The sequence below is a fragment of the Phyllostomus hastatus genome, unplaced genomic scaffold, assembly GCF_019186645.2.
Source record: "Phyllostomus hastatus isolate PE091 unplaced genomic scaffold, TTU_PhHast_1.1 phas_scaffold_1674, whole genome shotgun sequence".
Taxonomy (NCBI): domain Eukaryota; kingdom Metazoa; phylum Chordata; class Mammalia; order Chiroptera; family Phyllostomidae; genus Phyllostomus; species Phyllostomus hastatus.
Window position 1 is genome coordinate 22,882,477 of NW_025334011.1, and position 24,087 is coordinate 22,906,563.

Genomic DNA, 24,087 nt, shown 5'->3' on the forward strand with positions numbered 1-24,087 from the left:
ATAAGTCTTGTTTTATTTTTTTTAAGATTTTATTTATTTATTTTTAGAGAAAGGGGAAGGGAGGGAGAGAGGAAGAGAAACATCAATGTGTGGCTGCCTCTTGTGCACCCCCCATGGAAGACCTGGCCCCACGACCCAGACATGTGTCCTTACTGGGAATTGAACTGGCAACCCTTTAGTTTGCAGGCCAGCTCTCAATCCACTGAGCCACACCAGTCAGGGCAAGTCTTGTTTTATTTAGGAGATACACACACATGGAAGTTTGCCATGGTCCGGGGTCTGTCAGGAGTCAGGTTGTGATGTAGGGGTCCTATTCACAACAAATGAGGGTCTGCCTGCTTGAGAAGTGGGTCTCCACCAAGAAGGGCAAGAGCTGGAGAACCACCTCCTTCTCCCAGGAGAGGATGAAGATGAGTTAATGCACAGAGGAGAGTTGCTGAGAGATAATTAACACTTTCTCTCCAAGTAGGAACCTAGAAGCCCTTAGAAAATTTGTGTCTAGAAGTTGTGAAGTTAACATTTCCCTTCCAACATAAAGGAAGGCAAGTGGAATTTCTAAGAGGTAAATAGTGATAAAAACTCACTTAGTTTTTACCTGTAACTTAAATTCCATTTAACCCTTGACCCAATTGCTGGTAAAATAAGTCCTCTTAACATCTTTCACAGGTTCTGTGACTTTAAGAAAAATGACACACTGAAGCCAATTTTACCAATGGCTAATTAACATAAACAAGAGCTCATCAACATTATAACAAAATGACATTTATCTAAACCACGTTATTTGAGGATCTTCTTTAGTGTTCTGTTTATAATATATTAGAGGGTTTTCCTTTAAAAAAAAAGTATTACTCATTTCTAGTAAAGTCTTTTTCCTCTGTAAAATTCCTCCTTCTAATTTAACAATCTTACTTTATTTTTATCCCTAGTGTCTTGAACTTAATAGGAATGTCATGAGGACTGAATGAATGAAAATATGCATTTTGTATAAATGTGGAGGCTGTGACTTTTCCCGCTGCTCTTGCGTGACATGCCTTCAGAACATCTGCCCTGGAGTAGCTCAAACTCCCTAACAGGAGGGGCTGTTTTCTGTGTTTTGGCTTCTGAAAGAGCCTGCATATTAGCGTTAGTCCTGCATCCCCTTTCTTATTCAGCAATGAAGACTTGACATACCATGACAATGACAATGCAGGAGGTTGATAAATGGGAATGGAATGGCCTTGCTAATGTAGGTAGGGTCAGCATAGCTTCTGTGGGTCAGATGCAATTTTGGTGAGCTAATGACTTCGGGAAGCCATTTTCTCAGCTACATTTTTGTCTCTATTTCTCAGAATGCCTGTCTCACGGGGGGAAAGGACACTGACATGTAACAGCTGCCTGGCCATCCGAAGCACCCAACTGGGAGACTATCAGACCTCAGTGCTCTGCATCCTCAGTTAGCATCAGTAAGTCCAGGGGTAGAGACTACAACAAGCCCACAGTTATGCCTGGTTCTAAAGACTATATTCCCATGTGGCTATGGCAAAAAATCTGTTTTATTGTAGTCTGTCACATTTTGTGAACTTAACAGAAGTCCTCTCACCAAGCAATACCAATAGCAACAATGACAGAAACCCCTCAAACACATAAAACAAAACAAAAAGCAAGCACAAGTTCTGTGCATTGAGTTGGTCAATGAATGGGGATTGGATTAACCAGTGAATTGCCACTACAAGTTTGTATTACAAATTTAGTGTTATTTTAAGATAATCTTATTAATTGTTTGAGTTGTCTAGGCGACCACTGAAGATTTTAATCTGTACTTTCTCATTAAGATATCTAATAAATAAAAATATTTATTTGGAGTGCTGCTTTTTGGAACCATTTAAATTATAGGTAGCATGGTCTGTTTGTACCCAGGGCTGACCAAGGATAGTAGGGATGGCTTAGGATTTAGCAACAGAGCTAAGAAAATGAGGAACAATATTGGGGTTAGAGATCAAGGCAAATTATGATTAGGAAATTAAGACAGTAATCACAGACATCCAGAGTCATCCAGAATTTCAAGGTGAATAACAAGTTCAAAGCAGGTAAGCAAAATATCTGTGAATAATGAATTCAGAGTTCAGGTCAACCAGGAAGCCGGAAACTATGTGGTTTGAGAGCAAATATAATCAAAGATATATAACAAAATAGCCATGGTGATCACAGCTGGCTGAAGGGATAGCAAAACGGGCTGGACTCTGCTCTGTCTGCCAGGAGATTTTATATCCTCCCTGTTAGGGCAGCAGTCAAGCTCCCAGTGGGGCACAAGTGACCTGCAGGTGGATGTAGGTAAGTGGGGACCGCTGCAGGGCAAATGTGCAGGGGAGGAGAAAGTAAGGTTCTTCCAGGTTACCTTCATCAGCCATCTGAAATCCCCTCCACAGTTAAGCACCGCAGGTATAGCAGTGGCCCCATAGGATTATAAGGGAGCTGAACATTTTCTGTTTCCTAGTGATATCATAGCTGTTGTAATGCTGTTACACTGTGCTTGTGTTTTAAGCTACTATTACTAAAGAGCCAAAAGTTTAAAAGTGTTAAAAAATACATAAAGTTAAATGTTACAGTATGCTAAGGTTAATTTGCTATTAAAGAAAAAAATATTTTTAAATGAATTTAGCGCAGCCTGACTGTACGGTGTTTCTAAGGCTACAGTAGTAATATCACTCACGGTGCACTCACCGACGCACCCAGGACAACTTTCAGTCCTGCACACTCCATTCACGGTAAGTCCCCTCTGTAGGCGTACCATTTTTACTTCTTATACTGTACCTAGACACTCATATATTTGCCATGTGTTACAACTGCCTGTAGTATTCAGCACAGTGACATGCCGCATAGACTCAAAGTCTAGGAGTGACAGGCTCCACCTGGCAGCCAAGGTGAGCAGTGAGCCATACACCATCGAAGTGTAAGTGCACTCCATCACGATCCTACAGACTGTTTAACACCGCAGTTGACTGATGATATAGTTCTCAGAAGCATCCCTGTCGTTAAGTCATGCACGACTGTGCTGGGATCTCCTCCATGTCCCACCAATTTCTGATGGAGACTGAGGGGCCCATATAAGTGAAACATCCACTTAACCCAAGGCTTTGTGTGTTGCTGAATTTGCAAGAGGTCCTTTCCCCCAACTGGCAACCCCAAAAATGGAGAGGCAGGAGGACCAGGGAAGTAACCTATGGAAATAAATTGAATTTCCTTTAATAATTTAAGAGAAAAAATGTAATTATACCCATCTAGGCCATGAAGTCACCTGAAAATCTATAAGGAAAACCAGCTTAGAATTTATTATTTGATTTGTCATAAAAACAGAATATCTTTTTTTTATTTTTAAAAATGTAGTTGTAGGTAAACTTCCACTAGAGAAAAAGGAAATCGGATTAGGGTGTTGGTTATTTCCCCCTCGAGCAGAAACAAAGGTGATGATTTAAGATTCTCCTTCCAGGAGCCGCTTAAGAGCTAAGTGCCTTCTGTTAGTGTCTCTTAATAAACCTGGGACAATGGCTTTGTTGTAGCACAGCTGAGACCAGACTTCTCGTTAATTAAGCACCAGCAAAGGGCAGGTCTGAGATCTCCTTCCTGAGCTGGGCCACAATTAAGCAGCCTGAGGCACTCTCTTAAGGGAGTACCCTTCTCTAAAACTCAGGATGGATTTCAAAATGTGGAAGCCAGAGTAGCCGTCATGGCAGGGGTTTCAGGAAATTGTGTCTTTACAGCTCAGACCTAGGTCAACTACCCCTCCTCATGTCCTGTGTGACACATGAAGCATCCCCTGTCAGGTTTCACACCCCACAGCCCTCTGCATTTCAGACATTGTTTTAAAATTGCGATAATATGGAACTAACCATTTGACCACCTCTAAGTGGTATTACATACATATATTCACATCGTGCAAATGCCACCACCAACCATTTTCAGAAGGCAAGACTGAAATTCTGTACCCATTACAGTTCCTCACATGAGTGGAGTCACATGGTGTTCACCTTCTTGTGACTGGCTTAGTTCACCAGCATAACGTCCTAAAGGTTCCTCTACGTCAGAGCACGTGTCAGAATTTGCTTCTTTTATAAGGCTGAAGTCCACCATATGTATACATCACTTTGTTTGTCCTTCTATCCTTTGATGGACCTTGGGTTGTTTCCATCCTTTGGCCCTTGTGAGTAAGGCTGCTATGAATGTCGACACACATAACTGTTCAAGTCTCTGCTTTCATTTCTTTTGAGTGTGTACCCAGAACTGGAATTGCTGGATCATACAGTGATTCTATATTTGATTTTCTGAGGAAGTGCCATAACATTGGATACTAATCTTTTCACCTGCTGCTTCTGCCCTGTTCAGTCCCTGGGTCTATCCTGAGGAGGGCTGGGTCTTTTCCCACAGACAGCCACACTGTACTCACATTTAGCATCTGTTTGTCCCAGTGAGTCCTGCTCGGTGGTCCTGGGTGAACCAGTGCTCACTGGCCCTGCATTCACTACACCTCCTCAATCTGCGTTCTCAATTCCAGGCCAGAATTGAAGTGCAGCTCTGACCTCCAACTCACACGGTTGGGGCCAAGGCATCCTGCATGGCCCTCACACTTCCCTCCTCCTAGACATTCAGCAGTGACCACTCTGTTTGGTGTGACCATGGGCCCTTGGTGATAAGGCAGGCTGAGGGCCAGGGGCAGGGAAAGAGGTTGGGGTGGGTGGTGCCACTGAGCAAATCACACTGGCTGTGCCCCCGTTTAAATTATCCTGAACATTGGTTAGTGGGTGTAAGTCAAGGTCAGGCACCAGGACATGGAAAGCCACCAGAGAGGGATTAGGGTCCCTTCTTATCTGAAGAAGGGCTCCCTACTTGAAGCAGGGTTAGGAAGAGTGGAGCAGGATGTTGCGAGTGCAGCCCTGGCAGCTCCAGCCTCCATGGGAAAGCAGAGGCAGAGCAGGACCAAGGGCACTAGCCCCCTGGCTCAGCCTGAGTTTAGGAAGAAACAACCACACCTGGGGACATGCAGGTCTTTGGCACACCCTCAGCTACTGGATACCAGGCTTCTGAGCCAACAGACTCTGCCTCCTGGAAGTCCGCCAGACTTGATCAGAGCACGTTTAGGGATGACTGTTGGCAGTTTTCACACTGGTAGCCGCCCCTGTGAAAATGCTTTCACCCAGGCCCCACCCCAAGGGACTAAATTTTGTTCATGTGAGGGAGGCAGTTGGTATTACTATTTTTAAAAAGCAGCCTAGGGGTTCTAATGTGCAGCCAAGGAAAAGAACCGCTGCTATCGTCTGGCACGGAGGTCACTGTCCTGCAGATGAGCTCCTGTAACTCATGATATTAGTCAGTGGTTCGCACATGCCAGCGTGCATTAGAGTCGCTTGGAGAGCATGTTAAAATACAGATCTCTGGGCCTCACCTACAGTTTTTGGCTGAGTTGATCTGGTATAAGGCCCTGGTATAAGGCCATTTGCATTTCTCACATGTCCTTAGCAGAGGCTGAAATTCAGGCCAAGGGGTTCACACTTTGAGAACCCCTGATCTAGGCCCACAATGCCCCTTAATTCCTGGATGTAGGGTGGCTGACAAATAGATGTAAGAAATAGTGTCACTCACCGTAGTTACTGTTTACAGTTTCATCCTTGACACCAACACTCTCTTCTAAAGAACGGCCATTCACCTCTGAGTATCATGGAGGAAACCCCCCAGCAGGGCAGCTGGCCCTTCCTAGGGGCTAATGAACCACCCCTTCTCCGTACACAGAGTGGAAAATCCGCACTTAAGGACCTTCCACCCAACTCTTCCTTGCCCCTCCCCTGAAAAATAATTAAGCATTAAAAGAAACATTTTGTTGAAAGGAATCAAATTTTTCTTCCCACCAAGAGGGCCCACTTATTGACTTGAACAGCCTGAATGTTTAGCAACACACATTTATTTCTAAGTTAAAATGGTTCCTTACGATGAGATACTTTGGTGCTTGAGTTCCCCAAAGGCAGGAATGAAGCAGCCACCCTGAGACCCTGACTCACTCACTTCTTTGTCCCCGTGGCCCAGAGGCCAGAACATTCAGAGGTTACAATGTGCCTTCAACAAAGAGCGTTTAGACTCTGGGTTTAGAAATAAGTGACTCATCTTTGGGTTATTTTCTTGTCTATCTCCCTTCCCTCTCCCCTCGTACCCACCACCAGGAAACTGCAGGCAACATACTTTCTCTTCTTTATCTCAATGCACAAAAACCACAAATATTGCTGATCTCAGAACCTGACTTCCTGTTATTAAGGAAGACATGCTACAATTTAAGGGAGCAAGATTTCTAAGCAAAGCAGAAAGTGGAATGATTTCAGAGTTTGCTTCCCACCTACGATTAACTAGGTCACAGCTGTAAAGGAAGAGAGAAAACAAATTTAACTCTGTCCAAGGCAGGGGCACTTGACATCATCTGTGGCCAAAACACACACACTCAAAACTTCTTTTTTAAAAAAGGAGGAGCCCTAAATGTTATGGAAACAAGTTAATTTCAGATATGATAGAAAATGAAAAAGAAATTTGATCAGACAATAGACAAAGTATCCCAGGCCTACCTTTTTAATTTAATATTTGTACAAAACAGAGGGGAAGAGGGAAATGATCGCCTTTATATCTAGAGGCCATGAGCTGCCTTTAGTCCATGCAGAAGACTTCTCTAGGATTATGCACAACACATGAAGATTCCCAGTTGGTCACAGGGGCTTACACATTGTTTAAGGCCCAGGACTGTTTCAAGTCTATAGGATATCCAGATTTGCCAAATGTAAAATACTCCTAGTGGATTCTTTGACGTTGGTATGATGTTAAGGAGGGAGACTGCTTCAGAGTGGATTATATTTTTAAGGTCCACATATCCAAAGAAAGCATGCTTTTCAGAAGGAACGTGTCCATTGCTATGTTCCTTCCTCTCTCTTTTATGACCCCCTGCACCACGGGGGTTTCATTTCTCATTAAGTGGCCTGGAAAGTCACACTAATCTTGCCCAAATGTTTGTATGAAATAGTCCTGGTAGAGATGATAGATAGACAGGCAGACAGACAGAGAATGTGCAATAAGTAAATAAAACATAGATAGATAGATAGATAGATAGATAGATAGATGATAGATGATATCTGAAACAAAGATGAGTAGAAAAATAAATTGTGTCCATATACCTCAGTTAGGACACTTTACGATCCTGCTACTCGCTGAGTCCTCTGTGGACCCCAGGAGCAGTATGACCTAGGGGCTTGTCAGGAATGCAAATTCCCAGGCCCTGCTCTGGACCTGCTGAATCAGAACCTGCATTTGACAAGGTCCCCAGGTGATCCCTTGGTATACTGATATTGAAGACACATAACTTTAGAACCTAACAGTCTGGAACAGTGCTTTTCAATAACTTTTATTTTCAGTAATGGAAATCTTCGTCCAAATGAAATCTTCAGTGGAAACATAAGCAATATCTCAGAAGAAGAACTCCTCTGATGAAGGCAGGGGTGAGGAGTCTGTCTTCCCGGGCCCCTAATGGCATGTCCCACCCCCAACCCCTCTGTGACAGTTGCTTCTACTTCTGTGGGGGCGGCAAGGATTCCAAGTGCACATACCCTAACGCCTCCGGGCCTAGAGGACACAGGCTACCATTTCAAGTTTCTGAACAATTTCTAAGCACTGGCATATTTGGGGTAGTCAAGAAAGTAGATGATGACTAGCAATTGATTTTAAAGCCAGATCATGTGCAGGATTGAGCTCAGAAGTTCCACAGAAGGGCATAGGAGGAGAAACTAAAGAAAGCAGGGAGACAGCTGACTTAACAGGAGAGGAAGACAACACAGAGAGATGGAGAAATGGCAGTGGCCCTATGGTGAGGTGAACTACAGGACACCCGGTAACATTTGAATTTCAGACAAACAACATAAGTCATACTTATATTAAAGAGCTATTTGTTGTTTATCTGAAATTCGAATTTAAGTGGGCATCCTGTGTTTTCGTTTGGTGAATCCGGCAGCGCCAGTTCCTCTCTCAAGGGTGCTTTTCTCAGCAGCTTGGGCCCCAGAGACTCACTCCAGTTTAGACTTGGTCAGATTCCCTCTGGACTCAGACTGCCTGGGTCCAAATTCCAGATCTGCCCATGCTGGCTGTGCAACTCTGGGCAAAAGATTTAATCTCCCTGTTCTGTTTTCCTCTTTTATAAAGTAGAGATACACATGAAAGTCTGCCTCATAGGGCTGTCTGGGGATTAAAGGGGCAACTGCCAAGCAAAGCACAATGTCCTGTACACAGTAGGAGCTCAGTGAAAGATGTGCTTTATATTGTTATCTATCAGGTCAAGGTCTCCTGAGTCTTGGCGACTTCCTATGTGTCTGAATTTGTTTTTGGGACCTGAGATCAATCTGGATAGGCAAATGAGGGGAGAAGAGGATGCAGTGCCTGAAAAGCCATACTAGGAATAGGAGGCGCTTTCCTTTCTTTCCCTGGGGCCCTGGCCTGACATGTCCATCAGGTCAGTGCATTTCCTTCCTCCCACTCCCAGAGGGCCATGTCTGGGAATGAGCTAGGGAAGGAGGGAGGAAAACATGTCACTTGATATTTGCTCCTTGACCCTGGCTGACCCAGTTAATTCACCCCAGGATGGAAGGAAGAACATTCAGGAGACCTTCCTTTGCTGGAGCTTCTCTGCCTTATATCTTAGCAACCAGGGAGTAAGCAATGGGAGTCCCAAGGGGGGCAAGCCCTAGGAGAGTGACATCTTACATCTTGAGGTCAGAAATTCCCAGAAAGCTGCTATATACTGGAGTAGGCATTCAGGGATGTGTTATTTCTTCCTCTTGGTGCAAACCTGACCCACCATTGAAGCCTCATTGTCTACGAGCTTTTGTTCTCATCCTTTCATGAACTTCAAGATCAGCGACTAGGTTCCAGCAATGGTCTCTCGTAAACACTAAACAAATAAAACAAGAAAACCAAGGTATCTGGGAGCGTGCGGGCCTCCAAGTTCCCCTGGAGGAGATGCTGAAGCCAGCTTCTGTGGTGGATTCCGAGCCAGAGTCCCTAATGGAATTGGACGATTATCCCGAAACTGCTCTCTGAATGCTGTGGTTTTCCTAAAACAGTGTTCTTGGCTTTACTACTCCCCTTGGCACCGACCCATCGCCTACAGCCACAACTGTTTCCCAGGAAGCTATTGTTATTTGTGATCTGATAGTTTACAGTGGAGTACACTGACAGCAACATTTAGAAAGGAAAAGAAAAAAAGAAGTGTAGGTGAAAAGGACGAAACTCAGGCTTTCAACATCCTGGTGGGAACTGAGAAGCAGAAACCACCTCTTTTTCAGCCCTCAGCTCAGCCAAGTCAGGATTCTATAGCAAAGTGCCTCCCAGGCACAGCGCAGTTTGTATGGAAGGTGGGCATCAGACCTGGCGGTTCAGAATGAGAATACCCACCACTGGCCCTCCACTGGGGATCCCCTTTATAGTATATTCTCTGATCTTCCCAGGAATACCCTTTCAGCTGCCACCCGGAGCTGCACTATGTCACCGAGGACACACAGCATATACAATGGGGTGAAATGGAGTGGCTCTGTTTTATCTGGGCTTAACATTCCAGATAAATTTATTCTTGTCTGGGAAAAAGCAGCACCTTGTCCAGAGTACCATGTTCCCATGTCTCAGCTTACCATGAAGCATTTTTGATACACCTGTTGGGATCATTAGTCCTGTCAAGAGAAGAAAAGTAGCATCCTTTGTTCTATTTTTTGTACTCTCAGTGAACCATGTTTCCATTGTGTTGGTTTCTCTTACAGAAACTAACACAAACAGGAGAGAAAGTTACAGGATTTCATGCTGCTTGGCAGACGTGCAAAATATATACACATGAGCGCTAACTGGTGTGGCTCAGTGGACTGAGCACTGGCCTGAGAATGAAAGGGTCACTGGTTCAATTCCCAGTCAGGGCACATGGCTGGGTTGCAGGCCAGATCCCCAGTAGGGGGCACATGAGAGGCAACCACACATTGATGTTTCTCTCCCTCTCTTTCTCCCTCCCTTCCTTTCTGTCTAAAAATAAATACATAAAATCTTTAAAATATATATATATATATATACAGATAAATATGTACTTGGATAATAAGGGTGTAAACTAGGAAATTAAGGATAATATTAAACAGAAGAAGGAAAAGAACTACTTAAAAGGATGAGATGAAGGTGCAAAGGTATCTAGAATGAGTCAACTGGACCACAACCATAAGCTCTGAGTTCCTGGTAACAAATGTAGAAAAAAAAAGAAGTAATCATATTGAATCACTTATTTCTTATTATCTCCTAAAAGGAATTAACAGGGTAAAATTTATGTAAGGGATATTAAAAAAACATAAGGAACAAAATCTTTAACTGAAATTTTTAAAGAGCCTCAGAAGTATTTTTAACTGTTTCTTTTGTTGGCTTTCTGAGCCAAGAGGTGTCTCAGCCACTCCTTCCTGCCCACAGCCCAGGCTGCACCCAGACACCCCTGCAGCCTTCTGAGGGGTTCATGCTGTTCCTCAAAACACTGCCTTATTCCTTTTGCTATGAATCTACTTCTTCTCTGATTTCTCTGGTCCCCATCTGGCTGTTTCATTCCAGATACTTCCAGCTCCATCTAACATTTTCAGATGCATGACCCATTCCCCTGTCTGTGGGGCTTGTTTTACAGATCGCTGCCACCTGCAGTCTCCCACCTCTTGCCTGGGTTTCATATTCTGTAAATCTTTCCCACCCTGAGCCATGTCCTGCTGGATACCTGGGCCACTTGGCCCCAGTTCAGGCCCAGAATAGACAGCTGCATATCTAAAAAAAGAATACTGATCATCAGCCTTTAATAAAGATGAATTAAATCTTAACTCAATAAAATAATCTCAGCAGGGAGTTGAGAAAAAAATGGACCAGGTATATTGATATTTGATTATTTAACTTCATAAGGCTGTAGAATAAAGGGGGCAAAGTAATGAATAGCTAGCAGGTCCATTGATCTGCTTTTCTTGGGTATCAGATATCCCTAGGAGGTTTTGACTAAGTACCAGAAGGCAGCCAATTCAGTTGCCTTATTCCACAAGAGGCAGAAGTAAAGATATTCTAAGATTAAAATGAAAGTCGTACATCTCTTCTGTGGATATGACAAGTGAGGGCTGCTGATCAGAAGGGACTGTTGAGAAGGGAGTCTCCAGCTGGAGGACAATTTCACCTTGACATCCTGAGATAGGAGTTCCTATGGGTAGAACCAATGTTTTCATCAGGAAAAGACTTGTGAATCCATTCAGATTCTTGCTTAAGGACCTGGCTGAGGCCCCAGGATTCTCCTCTGTCAAGCACACATAGATGATTTAGAATGGAAAGGGTTTTGTTCAGCTGTTACCAGTCAACCACCTTGATTATAAAAGAACCTCATTTTGGCTCTCATGCTACCTCTGGTTTTGAATTGGACCACATGCTGCTGGTTTATAAATCTGAGTTAGTAGCAAACTAGAGCCCAAGGTGGTGGAGTGATTGCTTCATTGGATGAAATTGTTTGCTACGGTCACTTTAACACCAGAGAACATATGCCAAAAGCAAAACAATGTGGCTGATGCTAATCTGCCTTATCAGGTGATGATTAGACTGTAGGTTCCATTGTTTCTTAAGTTTTATTCCTCTTGCTAGGTAACAAAAGCATGCTCTAAGCAAACAGCCCTGGACAGTGTGGCTCAGTTGGTTGGAGTAGCATCCTGTGGACTGAAAAGCTGATCCCCGACTGGGGCCTATATGATAAGGCAACCAATCAATGTTTCTCACATTGATGTTTCTCTCTCTCTCTCTCTCTCTCTCTCTCTCTCTCTCCTTAAAAGCAATAAAAAAAAATGTCCTCAAGGGAGGATAAAAAAATTAATTAATTAAAAAAAAAAAGTAAAGGGGATGCTGTCTTCCTATTCCCCATAGCTGGAAGATGTGCATTCAATTTATCTAAGTGTAATTTAGAATTTGCATGTGACCTGTCAAAAGAGTTTTTTTAATATTTTGATTTAGCAGTAGGGTTATGATGCCAACTGGAGGGCCTGAGGACCTACTCGAAATTAGTTTTTTGTATCAACACGTGTCCTCATGAAATTCAAGACTGGAGAGAGAGGATCTACAATATAGTTAGTTACTTGGAGTGGGATAGCACTCATTCTGTTGTAGAAGTTGAAAAATGGCATCTTGGCCAAATGTGGCCTGCACATGTGCTTTATCTGCTACGCAATGCTTTTCTCTAGGCTTGGAATAGTAGACAGCATATAAATATTGAGACATTTCAACTCTCTTGTATATATTATTATAAGAAAAGTGCACAAAGGTTTTCTTTTGAAAAGTCTGAATTTCCGGAAGCACCAGCCCCAGTTTCCTGGTGGCAAGGCTAAGGAGTGGCAGACTTCGGGTGCTAGGCACCAGTTCTTTGGTCTGCAAAGCACCTCTTTCCTCACTGTCCTACACGCATTGACCAGTGTGGCTCCTAAACGCACTTGAGCTCCAGTGCGTGTCCGGGGCCCTATTTTATGAGACAACTAGAATGAATAGAAGCAGCCAGGATTAAGATGAAGGATTAGGTCCTTGATAGATACAAATTTTTGAAAATGGCCTGTTTCTGATGGGTAGATCTTGGAAGGAGCAAGAAAAGTCTTGCCCTGCACAGGCCCTGTTCTGCTACACATTACACATGTTTCTCTCAGGCCACCTTAAGGCCATTTCACTGAGGGGAAAAAGGAGTCAGAGCATCTTGAAAATACTTTTGTTTGTTTGCTGGAAGGCATATTGTTCCAGTATTGCCCAGAGGGGACCACAGAATACATGTCCAGGAATTACACTAGGAATAAAAGAAAATTAAGATGATCTGTGAATGGGTTCTGTGGTTGAACTAAATGCCATAGGATATGGGGTATTGCCCCCAGAAATGATGTTGAATGGATGGCATTTGGCCTGGGGAGCCTGGCTCCTGCTCCTTGGTTGGTCCTCAGGAGGGACTGCACAGCTGTCATTAGTGGTGAAGGTGTGAGGGTATCACTCTGTACTACTGATTTCAAATCTACAAGTGCCCTTGTGTATTTCCAGAGGATTTTGTTTCTTTAGTAGCTCCTCTCCCTAAGTGTTCTACTACTTGAAAACCCAGGGCTTCAGCCCAGCAGGATGAGGGGGTTCTCTCTCTATTCCCTCTCCTTAAGTACTGGGTTGACATCTTAATGACAGGGATTCCAGAACCTGGCACCCACACTGCTGCCTACGTGGACAGACCTGGCCACACAACACAGCAGTGCAAAAGCAAGGGTGTTACTGCACATGTGCAGAAGAATAGCTTTCTCAGAGCACTAGTGGTGAAGCTTATCCACACAGATTGTGCTTGGGGAATGAAAAAGGCTCATTCACCAACATCAGCCCAGAATTGTGGGAGGGACCCACAACATGGCTTCTGTTAAAACTGTTGTTTCACTCATTGGAGTTTGATGTGCCAGAGGCACCTTCTTACCTAAAAGGAAATCAAGAAAGGAACTATGTATTCTGTAACTGGGTGAACATTCTGTTTTCCCAAATATGGGTGGGATCTACATAGAGGACTATGTTCAAATTGCTAAAGGCTGTTACTTTCTTTAAGCTTCAACTGGCAGATGAGAGCAAAATTTTCTTTACACAAATGCCACGAAGACCCAATGAGATAGGACATGATATCAAAGACATGATTTCTTCAAGCTCAGTGCAAATCCATTTGCTTTCACAGACTAGGCCTGAGTCCTTAAATACAGAGTTCAAATTAGGACATGCTCATTTCTGGCATTTGGTGGTTGGCCCAACTATAAATTATGCTTCCTAAATAAATTATTGGACTCAGCTGGATTATGAAGTCCTGACACATTATAACATGAACTCATCAAAAAAAATTTTTTCAGAGGCATCCCTGGTCAGGTAGCTCAGTTGGTTAGAGTGTTGTCCCGATATATCAAGATTATGAGTTTGATCACCCATCAGGGCACATACAAGTATCAACCAATGAATGCATGAATGGCTAGAACAACAGATTGATGTGTCTCTCTGAAATCAATAAATAAAAAATTAAAATTTTTTTTCAGAGGCAACGAAAACAAAAGAGGTTTTCTTCAGATACATGTTAGGAAAGGCAAGATTTAGGAGTGAGTTGCTGGCTTTGATGCAGATGATCAACCTAAGACACTGAAATCTGTCTTTCACCTTCTCTCTTGCCTTTTTTTCCCTTGGCTGGACAAGTGCTAAGGGACAATTGCAGTTCCACTTTTCTGACATAGTGGTTTAAGGGGGTCCTTCTGGAAACAGGAACTCTGTGTTTCCAGGGTACCACAGGGAGGAAGGTTCATGGCTGGCCTTGGTTGTCACAACCTTCACCCATCATTCCCATTGTGGCCTCCATCCACTTGCTCTGTCAAGACTGACCTGAGGTTGACTAACAATCATCCTACCAGCATTTCTTTTTTCATGTCTGCATCATTTCCCTCTCTCTATTCTGTACTCTTTTCTCTACCTGATTGGTGCCTATTTTTCTGGAAAACTATACTTCAGATACTATTTCTCAAAGTTTCATCCATGTCATGTGCCCTAGAAGTTGAGACTCAGTGTGTCTGGGGTGGAGACCACACATCTGGATGTTTAGAGAACACCTGAGTGATTCTGATGCACACAATTTTCACACAAACTTTTTGATAACAGTGAGATGCTTTTAGTCTTTATCTTTGTTGACTATTGGCAACATCCCTTCTGAGAATTTCTCCTCAATTCTCTTTCTACCTGAGTGGTTACTCCTTATTTGTCTACTTTGCTGGTTGCTCCCCAAGGAACTGAACTCTAAACTTTAGAGTGGCCTTGGGTCCAATCCTCTGACATTCCCTTGTTCCCATCCACACACATTCCCCAGGCAATACCACCAAGTCCTGTGCCTTTAAACACCATCCTTCAGTGGTGTACTGATAAATGTTTGCCTATCAACTCTCTAGGGAAAAAAAGAGCCCTGATTTGTAATGTTTGCCAATTTCCATGGTGTAAATTCCCCCGCTAGGGCCCATTTCAAGCTACCCCTGTGTCATCCTGAATGTGTAGTTGTGAAGAGATGCACATGATCAGCTATTGAGAGCCTGGAGAAGCCAGCTGCAGCACACCCCAATAATGTCCACATTCATATCTCCAGTTCAGGCATCTCGCCTAAACACAGAACTTACATTTTAATGTCCTCCATTTGAATTTTCCATTAATCATCATCCAAACAGAGCTCTTAATCTCCCCTGTCCCTGGTATCATCACCAACCGGCTCTTCCTGCAGCATTCCCCATCTCAGTAAGTGTCAACTCCAGTCTACAGCTGCCCAGGAGTTACTTTTGACTCCTCTCTTCTTCTCTCGCTGCCCCCCACCGAACCCATCAGCCAATCCTATCAACTCTGTCTTCTCCAATCATTTCTTATCACCTCCAGAGCAAATCTGGTCTAAACCATCAACATCTCTCATCAGTTATTACACTAATGACCTAATGAGTCACCTTGCTTCCATCCATTTCTCTGCCAGCCTAGTGGCCACAGTGACTCCTTCAAAAAATGTCAGCTACTATCATCCTTTTGCCCCCAACCACTGGTGTTTTTTTGTCTCACTCAGGGTAAAACCACAATGTCCTTATCATGGCCCGTGCAGCACTTCGGCATCTGAGCTTCTAACACTTCTCTGACTGCTGCCTCTCCCCACGTACCCCATCCCCTTCATGATGCTCCAGCTCCAGCTGCCCCCTTGCTATTTCTCACATCCATTGAGTGCCCTCTAGCATCACACCTTTTGCACTTGTGGTTTCCTCTGTCTGGAATGTTCTTTCCCCAGATAACTACCTGGCTTTCTTCCTTACTCCTTCATGCCTTTCCTCAAACATCATCTTAAGAGAGAACTACATTATATGAAAACATGGCACACCCCATTTCCTCTTGCTTCTTATCCTGCTATATTTTTCTTTGGAGACCTTATTAGCACTTAACATGAAAGCAGATACTTAACTGTATTCCCTGGGCCTAGAACATTGATTAGCATATAGTAGGTACTAAATAAAATTTGTGGATTAATAAATAGGGTGTTGGGCTCTAGATATTACATTCTCCATGGTATTTATGTTCTGAAATTGATTTTGTCTGATTGAACTTAGAACACATTTCCCAGAAATAATCAATATACTCATAAGTCCTATTGGTTTTCCTGATTAATGTTCCAATTGAGAGGCTGAAGCAAGCATTTAAAAGAAATCTATCCACATGGAAATGTGACCTTGACATTTTTGAGAAAAGTCAGTAAGTAGTGGAGGAAAATACCCACAAACCGATCCTGACTGGGAAGGAAAAGGGCTGCTCACACTCTTTAAAGTGTGATCTGTGTGGTCAGATTTCACGTTTCTCAGGACCAAGTTCTCTGCAAAGAACTGCTTTCCTCACATTGTAAGGTCCATAAGTGTTAAATTATTATGTGGTTCACCTGAAACTAATACAATATTGAATGCCAACTTTACTTTAATAAAAAATATAAGTTAAAAAAAAGATAAACTAGCACCTTAAAATGGCACTGTGTGGATGCTGACCATAATGCAAATATCCTTATTCTGAATAAGGAGAGCAGGCACACAGCCGCCCTGCCCTTGGGGTGACAGTGCTGTGTGATGAAAGGTCTGAGTGTATGCCCACGAAGATATTCTTTTAAATGATTTATTCCATTTTATTTTTTATTGTATTTCATTTCCATTACCATTTATCTCCCCTTATACCCTCTTCTACCTCCACCCATACCCTCCCCCCTTCAAAGACATTCTTTTTATTCATCTACTCACATTCAGTCAATAAATATTTATTTTCCCTATGTATATGCCAGGTACTGTTCTAGGCCCTGGAGAGAAGTAGAAAAACTGACCATATCCTTTGAAGCAGTTGGTTATTGAGTTACTGGAAAAGAAAGAAAAAAAAGAATGAAAAACATCTACAGATGTGGTTCATCCACTCCCAGATTAGAAAACAAAGATCCATTGCCATAGTTTCCTCTATATTGTTTCCTACACATAAAACAATATTGTTCTCAGAGGTGTATTTATGGATCAATACAAATAAAAGTGGATTGTTTTCCACTGTGTGTTCAAAGAAACTCTTATGTCACACAGGTGGGTAGTATTCATTCTATTAGAGCAATTTATAAAAGATCTGATTTCAAAACACCTATAGAAAGTGTTCTGAGAATACAGGATTGTTTTTGTGAACACAGCTACAAGATGGCGGGTTGAGAAACCGGGAAGGGGCTCTTCCGTGCTCCAATGGGGAAGAACGATGCAGGAGGAGTTGGTTGGGGGTTTCTGATCTCAAATTGTCTGGAAGTTCTGCACAATATTAGCCTCTTTGACTTCAGAAGGCTGGTTTAATTATCCAGAAAGTGGCCTCAAAGTGCTAGTAACTGCATAGGATGTCCCAGGAATATGGACCCAACTTGCAAGGAGCTTAAATGTTTTTTCTCCTGATGGGAATAATGCTTTTGACCAAATATCCAACACAATCAACTCATTTATTTCCTTTTCATGCAAAGACAAAAGAAAACACAGGAACTAGCCAATCTTAAAATAAGGCCAGCATTGTACCCAATAATCTCACCTTGGGCTGCACACCAGAGTCAGCTGGGGGCTTAGATACTGATGTGTGGGTCCCTTCTGTAGAGATTCTAATACGCAGTGGTCTGGCTGACAGCCTGGGCATTGGGGCTTTTAGAGCTCCTCAGATGCTTCTAATGTGAAACCAAGGTTGAGAAACACTGCTTTAGGATGAGTCACGGAATTTGACTGATGGCAATAGTGATAGTCCTAAGAGGTAGTCAGAACTTGGGGAGGAGTCATCTCAATAGAGAAACCGCCATCTGGTTTCATGCTCAGCTTGACAGCCACCATTTGGTGCAGGACAGTGCCGCTCTGGGGGTCCTGACTTTTTTAAGAGAGATTTCCAGTCCTGTTTTCCACATCAGCATGAGGAGTAAAACTCAGGAGTGGAACCAGTAGGAACAGCCTTTCTACTACACAATCTCATTCTGGCCAAGATGACTAAGTCATTGGTTTAACTTGACATAAGCTGCTATCAGAAACAAAATTAATGTTGGTTAACCAAGCTGAGGTCATTTAAAATTGTGTGAGATTAAGCAACATGGGCAAAATGATCTTCAGCACAGCCTGTGAGCCAGAGGCCCGGAGTCCCTGAGATTCCATGTTCTTTCTTCTCCAGAGAGGTGTATATTTATAGAAGAAACAAAACCATATGCAGGATGAGGGGGTTAGATAATAATATGTGTGATTACCCTGATGTGTCTGAACAGTTTCTTGGCTGTCTGCTTTCAATGGTAATAAATATCCACTAAAAGCCGTCTGCTGTGTATGTTTCTGGTGAAGTCTTACACTTCTCTGCATGATTACACTCAGAATGTAAGCACCACACATTTGACTACAGAGGCTCTGTTGTACGCGGAATTCTTAAGTTATGCAGCTTAGCAGCTGTGATAATGTAATGGTTTGCAAAATGATAGACTGGCAATAGGTCAACCTGGAGCAACATGTCAAATAATGAATAATGTGGGTGCAAAAAGGTTTCATTTATACTGTGTTAAAAATACCGCTCCCAGAAATATCACACCATTTCAGTCTTTCCAAGACAAAAAATTCCTTTCACTTAAATATTCAAATAATTGTGGTAAAAGAGAGAATGCTTTCTTGCTGCTCTTTTTTTTTTCAAGAAAAATGTCAAATTTACATTAATCTGAAGAGATGTGTCATCGGAGTCTGGTCATTTGTTCACACACACACACACACACACACTTTGTAGGACTATAAGATTTATGGGATGGTCTTAGAGTTCAGAATAAATAGGAGAAGAGCATCTTTTGCCTCAGTTTGTATTGATATAAGACTGAACACATTTTCCACCAACAATAACGAGGCTTGTGGTAATTTAATATAAGAAGGGAGGCTATTCCTGTTAATATGTTAATTCTGATCCTCTTCCCACATTTTCTCACTGAGGGGAGTTTTAAGAACTCTCAGACTTCTTCCCTCTTCTCGTCTAGGAAATATTATAACACTCCTGCCATGAACAGGGCCCAAGATGTGCTCCCTGCCCTCAAGGAGCCTGTTGTCATGTGGAGGACTGACACGAAGGGAGCAGGGTGGAGAGAGGAGGATGCAATGCAATGTGATTCGTGTTCTTATGAGGGGAATGCAGACAGCTACAGGAGCCAGAAGGAATAGCGTGCTTTCAGACTCAAGGAGGGTATGGGGTACCTAGAAAAGCTTCCCATAGGATGTTAAGTTTAGACTGAAGGGTGTGAATAGGAAGTTAAGAAGATGGAGGGAGGAGGCAGTGTGTGTCAATAAGGCAAAACATGTGCAAAGGCCCTGAGGCAAGACGGAGCATGGCAGTTTGGAGGAACTTCACACATATCCAGTATGGCTGGGTATCACATACCCAGGGTAAGGTATGGGGAGAGATGGGGCAGGAGAGGGTATCAGGATCTTGATTAAGAAGGGCATGCCTTGTAATTACATTTGTGCTTACCTTAAGCAGGAAACCATTTAGGGTTTTAAGTAGATAAAGTGACACACTTAAGCTTATGTTTTATAACAGTGGTTTTCAATCTTTATCATCTAATGGCACATATAAAGTAATTACTAAAAATCTGCATATGCCAAAAAACATGTTTTTTGCCAATTTGACAAAAAACAGTTATAATTTTGATTCATTCTCACAGGACATCTATTGTTGTATTGGCTGTTGTCATTTTTTAAATTTGACAATCTAAGGGAAAAGCAGTCAGTGCGTCTGACTTATTAATCAGGTAATGCACGTTTAAAATTTTTTGCTGCACACTAGTGTGCCTCTTGCAGCACAACGGTTGAAAATCGCTGTTCTAGAAAGATCACATTGTCTGCAAACATAGAGTGTGGACTGGGGCAGACCCAGATCAGCAACTGTGAAAAAGTGAAACACGATGGTGGCCTGAACCAGAGGAGCAGCTGGGTACGAGAGATATTCTGGAGCTAGAACTGGCAGCATGTGGTCACTGACAAGGCAGCGGAGACCACCACCAGGCTGGAGGCAGGGAAGGTCCCTGGGTTCTAGTTTGGGTGTTTGGGGAGCTGGTGGGGTTGGAGGAGGTGCAGGACCGTGGGCGAGATGACGAATCCCGTTTAGGGTATATTATTGAATTTGAGGTGCTGAGACATTCGAGAGAGCAGGGATGTCAGGTCCAGTCTGGGATATGTGGGTCTGGACGGTAGAGAGAATGAAACAATGGGGAGACGAGCTCCCTGAATAAATGCATGCGCTAAAGCAACACAGGCTAGACCACATAAATAAAGCTTTGCCCCCTTATCCATGAAGTTCATTTTTACCTCTGGAGCAGAAACACCCATCTTTAGAGGGAAGAGGCCCTATGGAAGTAATGGGCTTGAGTAAGTCTAATTATTGACATTGGTGTGCAAAGAGTTTGAAACACTTTGTCTTCCATGTGTCTTACATAAGATTGGGAGTCCCTAAAAGAGACTTGACCACCAGGAAGTACTACTGTTTTGACTTTTTCGGGTGAATATCTCTTAAGAACCTCCCTGGGTAACAGTGAGGTGTAACTAAGAGTGTATGTAAAGGGCCACCAGTTATTAAAAATACAAGTCAAGTGGTTCTCCACTCGAAGATAGTCAAACTTGGAAAAAGAAACAAACTATACCTATTGTCAATGATTGCCTTCTGTGTGCCAGGTGTTGTGGTCAGTCCTTACCTACTGTTATCTCAAATCCTTAACAAATGAAAATAAATATTTATTTATGTAGTTGAAGAAACTCAGGCTGAGAAAGCCTAGGCCACTTTGTCAAGGCCACACAGTAAACAGTTCGGGACAGTGTGGCTGCAAACCTTTCCACCCCACCTGGCTGCTCCCTGTGGCACCTGAATTGTCTTTATTACTTATATAGCAGAATTAAAATCCTATTATAGTAACTTAAAATGGTTTCACTTATATAAACCTATAACCCTAATCTCTCCTATTTCACCAAACATAGCATCCTATATTTCTTTTATGTTTTCCACCCTGCATGGTGATGGGCTCATGGAAGTCTGTAAAATTATACGAACAAGAAGCCTGGCCCCCCGGGCTGAGCGAGGGTTTCTGTAATCAGGATTTGAATGTCTAGGTAGCACAGTTAAAAAGGTGCTCTTTTCTTTCAACTCAATTTCTAGGCAGCTGGAAAACAGGAACAACTGTTTCATCCTGGACACCTCAGGGCACATGACGGTCAGAGCCCTAGAAATCATTAGCTGTTCTCCTGGTGCTGGCATCCCTGCCTTAGGTAAGTCTTCCACATTCCCTTTCAGGTGAGGTTCTGCTGGCAGGCTGGCTCTAACGCACTTCTCAGGGCCAGGCTGCAATGTAGGAGCTCCCCAGGGAGCAAAGGTGATGGATCACGGGCTCAATGGCAGATCCTGCTCTGTCGCTGACTGTGTGCCCTGGACGGGAGAAGACTAAATCTCTTCATGCCTTGGTTTCCCTGTTCAAATAGGTCAAAAGTAACAGCCCCGTTCTTTGCATCTCCTTAATACCTCACGATGGTCAAGTGAGGCAACGGACGAGAACGTGCATTGGTGTGAAGGTGGCATAGACACGTGAGGCTTTGGCATCACCAAACACCATGAGACAACTCTGACGACAGTCACTCTCTCGGCCGCTGATGTAACTGAAAAAGCTGCCACTGCTTTGAATTCGGGGAGTCCCCATAACAGAGCGCTGGGCCTCAGTGCCTCCCCTTAAAGCAGATGCTGCTTCTCACCTCTCCTGCCCTCCCATCATACAGATATATGACTCTGATCCTGAAAATTGTCATAAAATCAGCAACAGTGTAAAACATCCCACTATAGTTGACACAGCGCTATATATTCTAATTAGTCTCACCCTCCCTTGTGGTGGAGGGTGAGATCATAGGCTCAGAGGAATGCAAGGAAGGGCGCTCTCCCTGCGATAGCACTCCAGGTGTCCCAGCGCTCCAGGTGTCCCAGCGCATCCAGCAGGGACAGTGGCAGCATGCCTGGTGCTCCAACGGTGGCCGTGCTTCTCTTAAGGGCCCAGAAGCTTTCAGATCAGACTCCTAAAGCCTGGGTAACACTGGCATGTGCCCAAGGGCAAAAAAGAGGTCTTTGTGTTTTAAATGTAAGCATATGCCAGCATAGACAAACACTGACATGTTTTATATATGACACTGTGTTCGCATATTGTCAGTTTTAATAAAATTGGTGAACAATGAAACAGAAATGGCAACTGCATACTCCTTGGATTTAGTGGGCATCCAACTGGAGATGATAATGGTTACATAGAGGTTACCAGGTCACTGTGAATTTTTTTGTGCCTGTACGTAGGATAACTCTCTCATTAGTATTGCCATGCGGTACAACTACAGTGGATGCAGTTCGAATTTCCAAGCAAGTATTGTGAACAGAACATGTTAAGTAACCTTAGTTACCATCCAGGTTGAAGCATTTTCCCCGGAGCCTAGGACCACATCAACATAAACCTGAGAAATCTGTAACTTTCCCCATAGCCCTTGGTCCTATGCTTTAAAGCTCCTGGTATAAAAGTGAGCACACAGTACGTACTGAATACACATGAGTTATTGACCCTGATATTGAGCACAAGAAAAATGTTTCAAAATAAGGACCTACATACAACCAGAGCAGATATGGAAGTTTTACATCGTTACTCAAATGGCAGAAAACATATAACTCATCAAATGTCAGGAAATCACCCTGCCTTAGAAGCCTAGACAGCCCTTCATATTTTTAAACCTTTAATTATATTTTCCTTAAACTTACAATTTACTGAGCACTAAGTATACAAACCAGAAAAAGCCACTTGAATTAAACACTCTTCCCCTTTGTAAGATGTGGCCAGTTGCTATCTATCAAGAGAGCTCCTGGCCTTGCTACGATCAAATTACACCTTAACCTGAGCCCTCTCGGTAGGTGCTCACAGCTCACAGAGCAGCTGCCATGATTCACACAAGGGCTGGGGGGGTTCCTGAGACCCACCAACGATTCCGCCGTGTGTGGGTGTAGGCCCTGTTCCCGCACAAACGAGCCCACGGTGTTTTGAACAACCAGCTTTGCATCAACTGCAGTTGATCCCCGAACAGCAGCAGTTGCTCCAGAGGAGGGCAGATCCTTAGTGTTGTTTTACAGCGTCTTCCCTGCCAGAGGCTACCGTGAAGTAAGCATGCTTTCAGAAAACTAACAGCGTAATTTTGAGCCAAAATCCATAGTAGTAAAAAAATAAACCAAAATGATAGCAAGGTATTTGAAACAACAACAACAACAACAACAACAGAGGGGGTTTTAGTCAACGGGCTGTGCAATTTAAATTTCAAGGCATCAGAGCTCCTTAACGTCATGGTCACCTCCTTTGAAGACACTGTCACCCAGAGAGGAAATTTGCAGCCTGCTGCACTAATGGATCTGTTTCACTAAACAGAGAAGAAAACAGGTTTCACAGTCCCTGCAGCCCAGACACTTTCCCCCACAAGCTCGCCCATCTTCCATATCCGTCACAGGGGACAGCCCCCACCCCAATCTTTTCCATTTTTCATCCTAACCACCCCCCACCACATGCACAGCAGACAGAAATTTCTATTTCAAATTTCTCATCATTATCAATTAAGAAAAAAATAGCATATGACTTAGTATCCTATAGTTCCAGCAATTCGAATTTTCCAGGAAAGCTGGACTAGTACAAGGATGCTATGTACAGTACAATGAAAGCAAACATCTCCCTTTCTTCGGAGCAACTGCTGGGTGAAGACAAACAGCCCGCCACGTTGCTTACCCTCTCCACGCTGCGTCTTCTCAAAGATCCATAAGGAATTTTCAGTAAAAGTCTTTGGGATCTATTCGGAGCCACTGCAGCCTGAACCACCATGGTGTAGAGCTGTGTGTGAGTGTGTGAGTGTGTGTCTGGGTGTGTGCGCACGCACGCCAGCGTTCCCAGCAAAGGGAGAGACAGACGCT

The 24,087-nt window shown here is 43.3% G+C and overlaps 1 protein-coding gene across 3 annotated transcripts in view; it reads right to left on the bottom strand.

The window, feature by feature from the left end:
* Positions 1 to 24,087, bottom strand: part of FRMD4A (FERM domain containing 4A) — a 582,202-nt gene that overhangs the window by 290,556 nt on the left and 267,559 nt on the right. For 2 of the 3 annotated variants that reach the window (XM_045857670.1, XM_045857668.1), the window contains exon 1: positions 23,906 to 24,018. The exons of the other annotated variant lie outside the window; for it this stretch is intronic. In XM_045857670.1, the coding sequence (XP_045713626.1) occupies positions 23,906 to 23,998 (93 nt within the window). In that variant the 5' untranslated portion in view covers positions 23,999 to 24,018. Of the gene's footprint in view, positions 1 to 23,905; positions 24,019 to 24,087 lie in introns of those variants that run through there. 3 annotated transcript variants of the gene reach the window in all.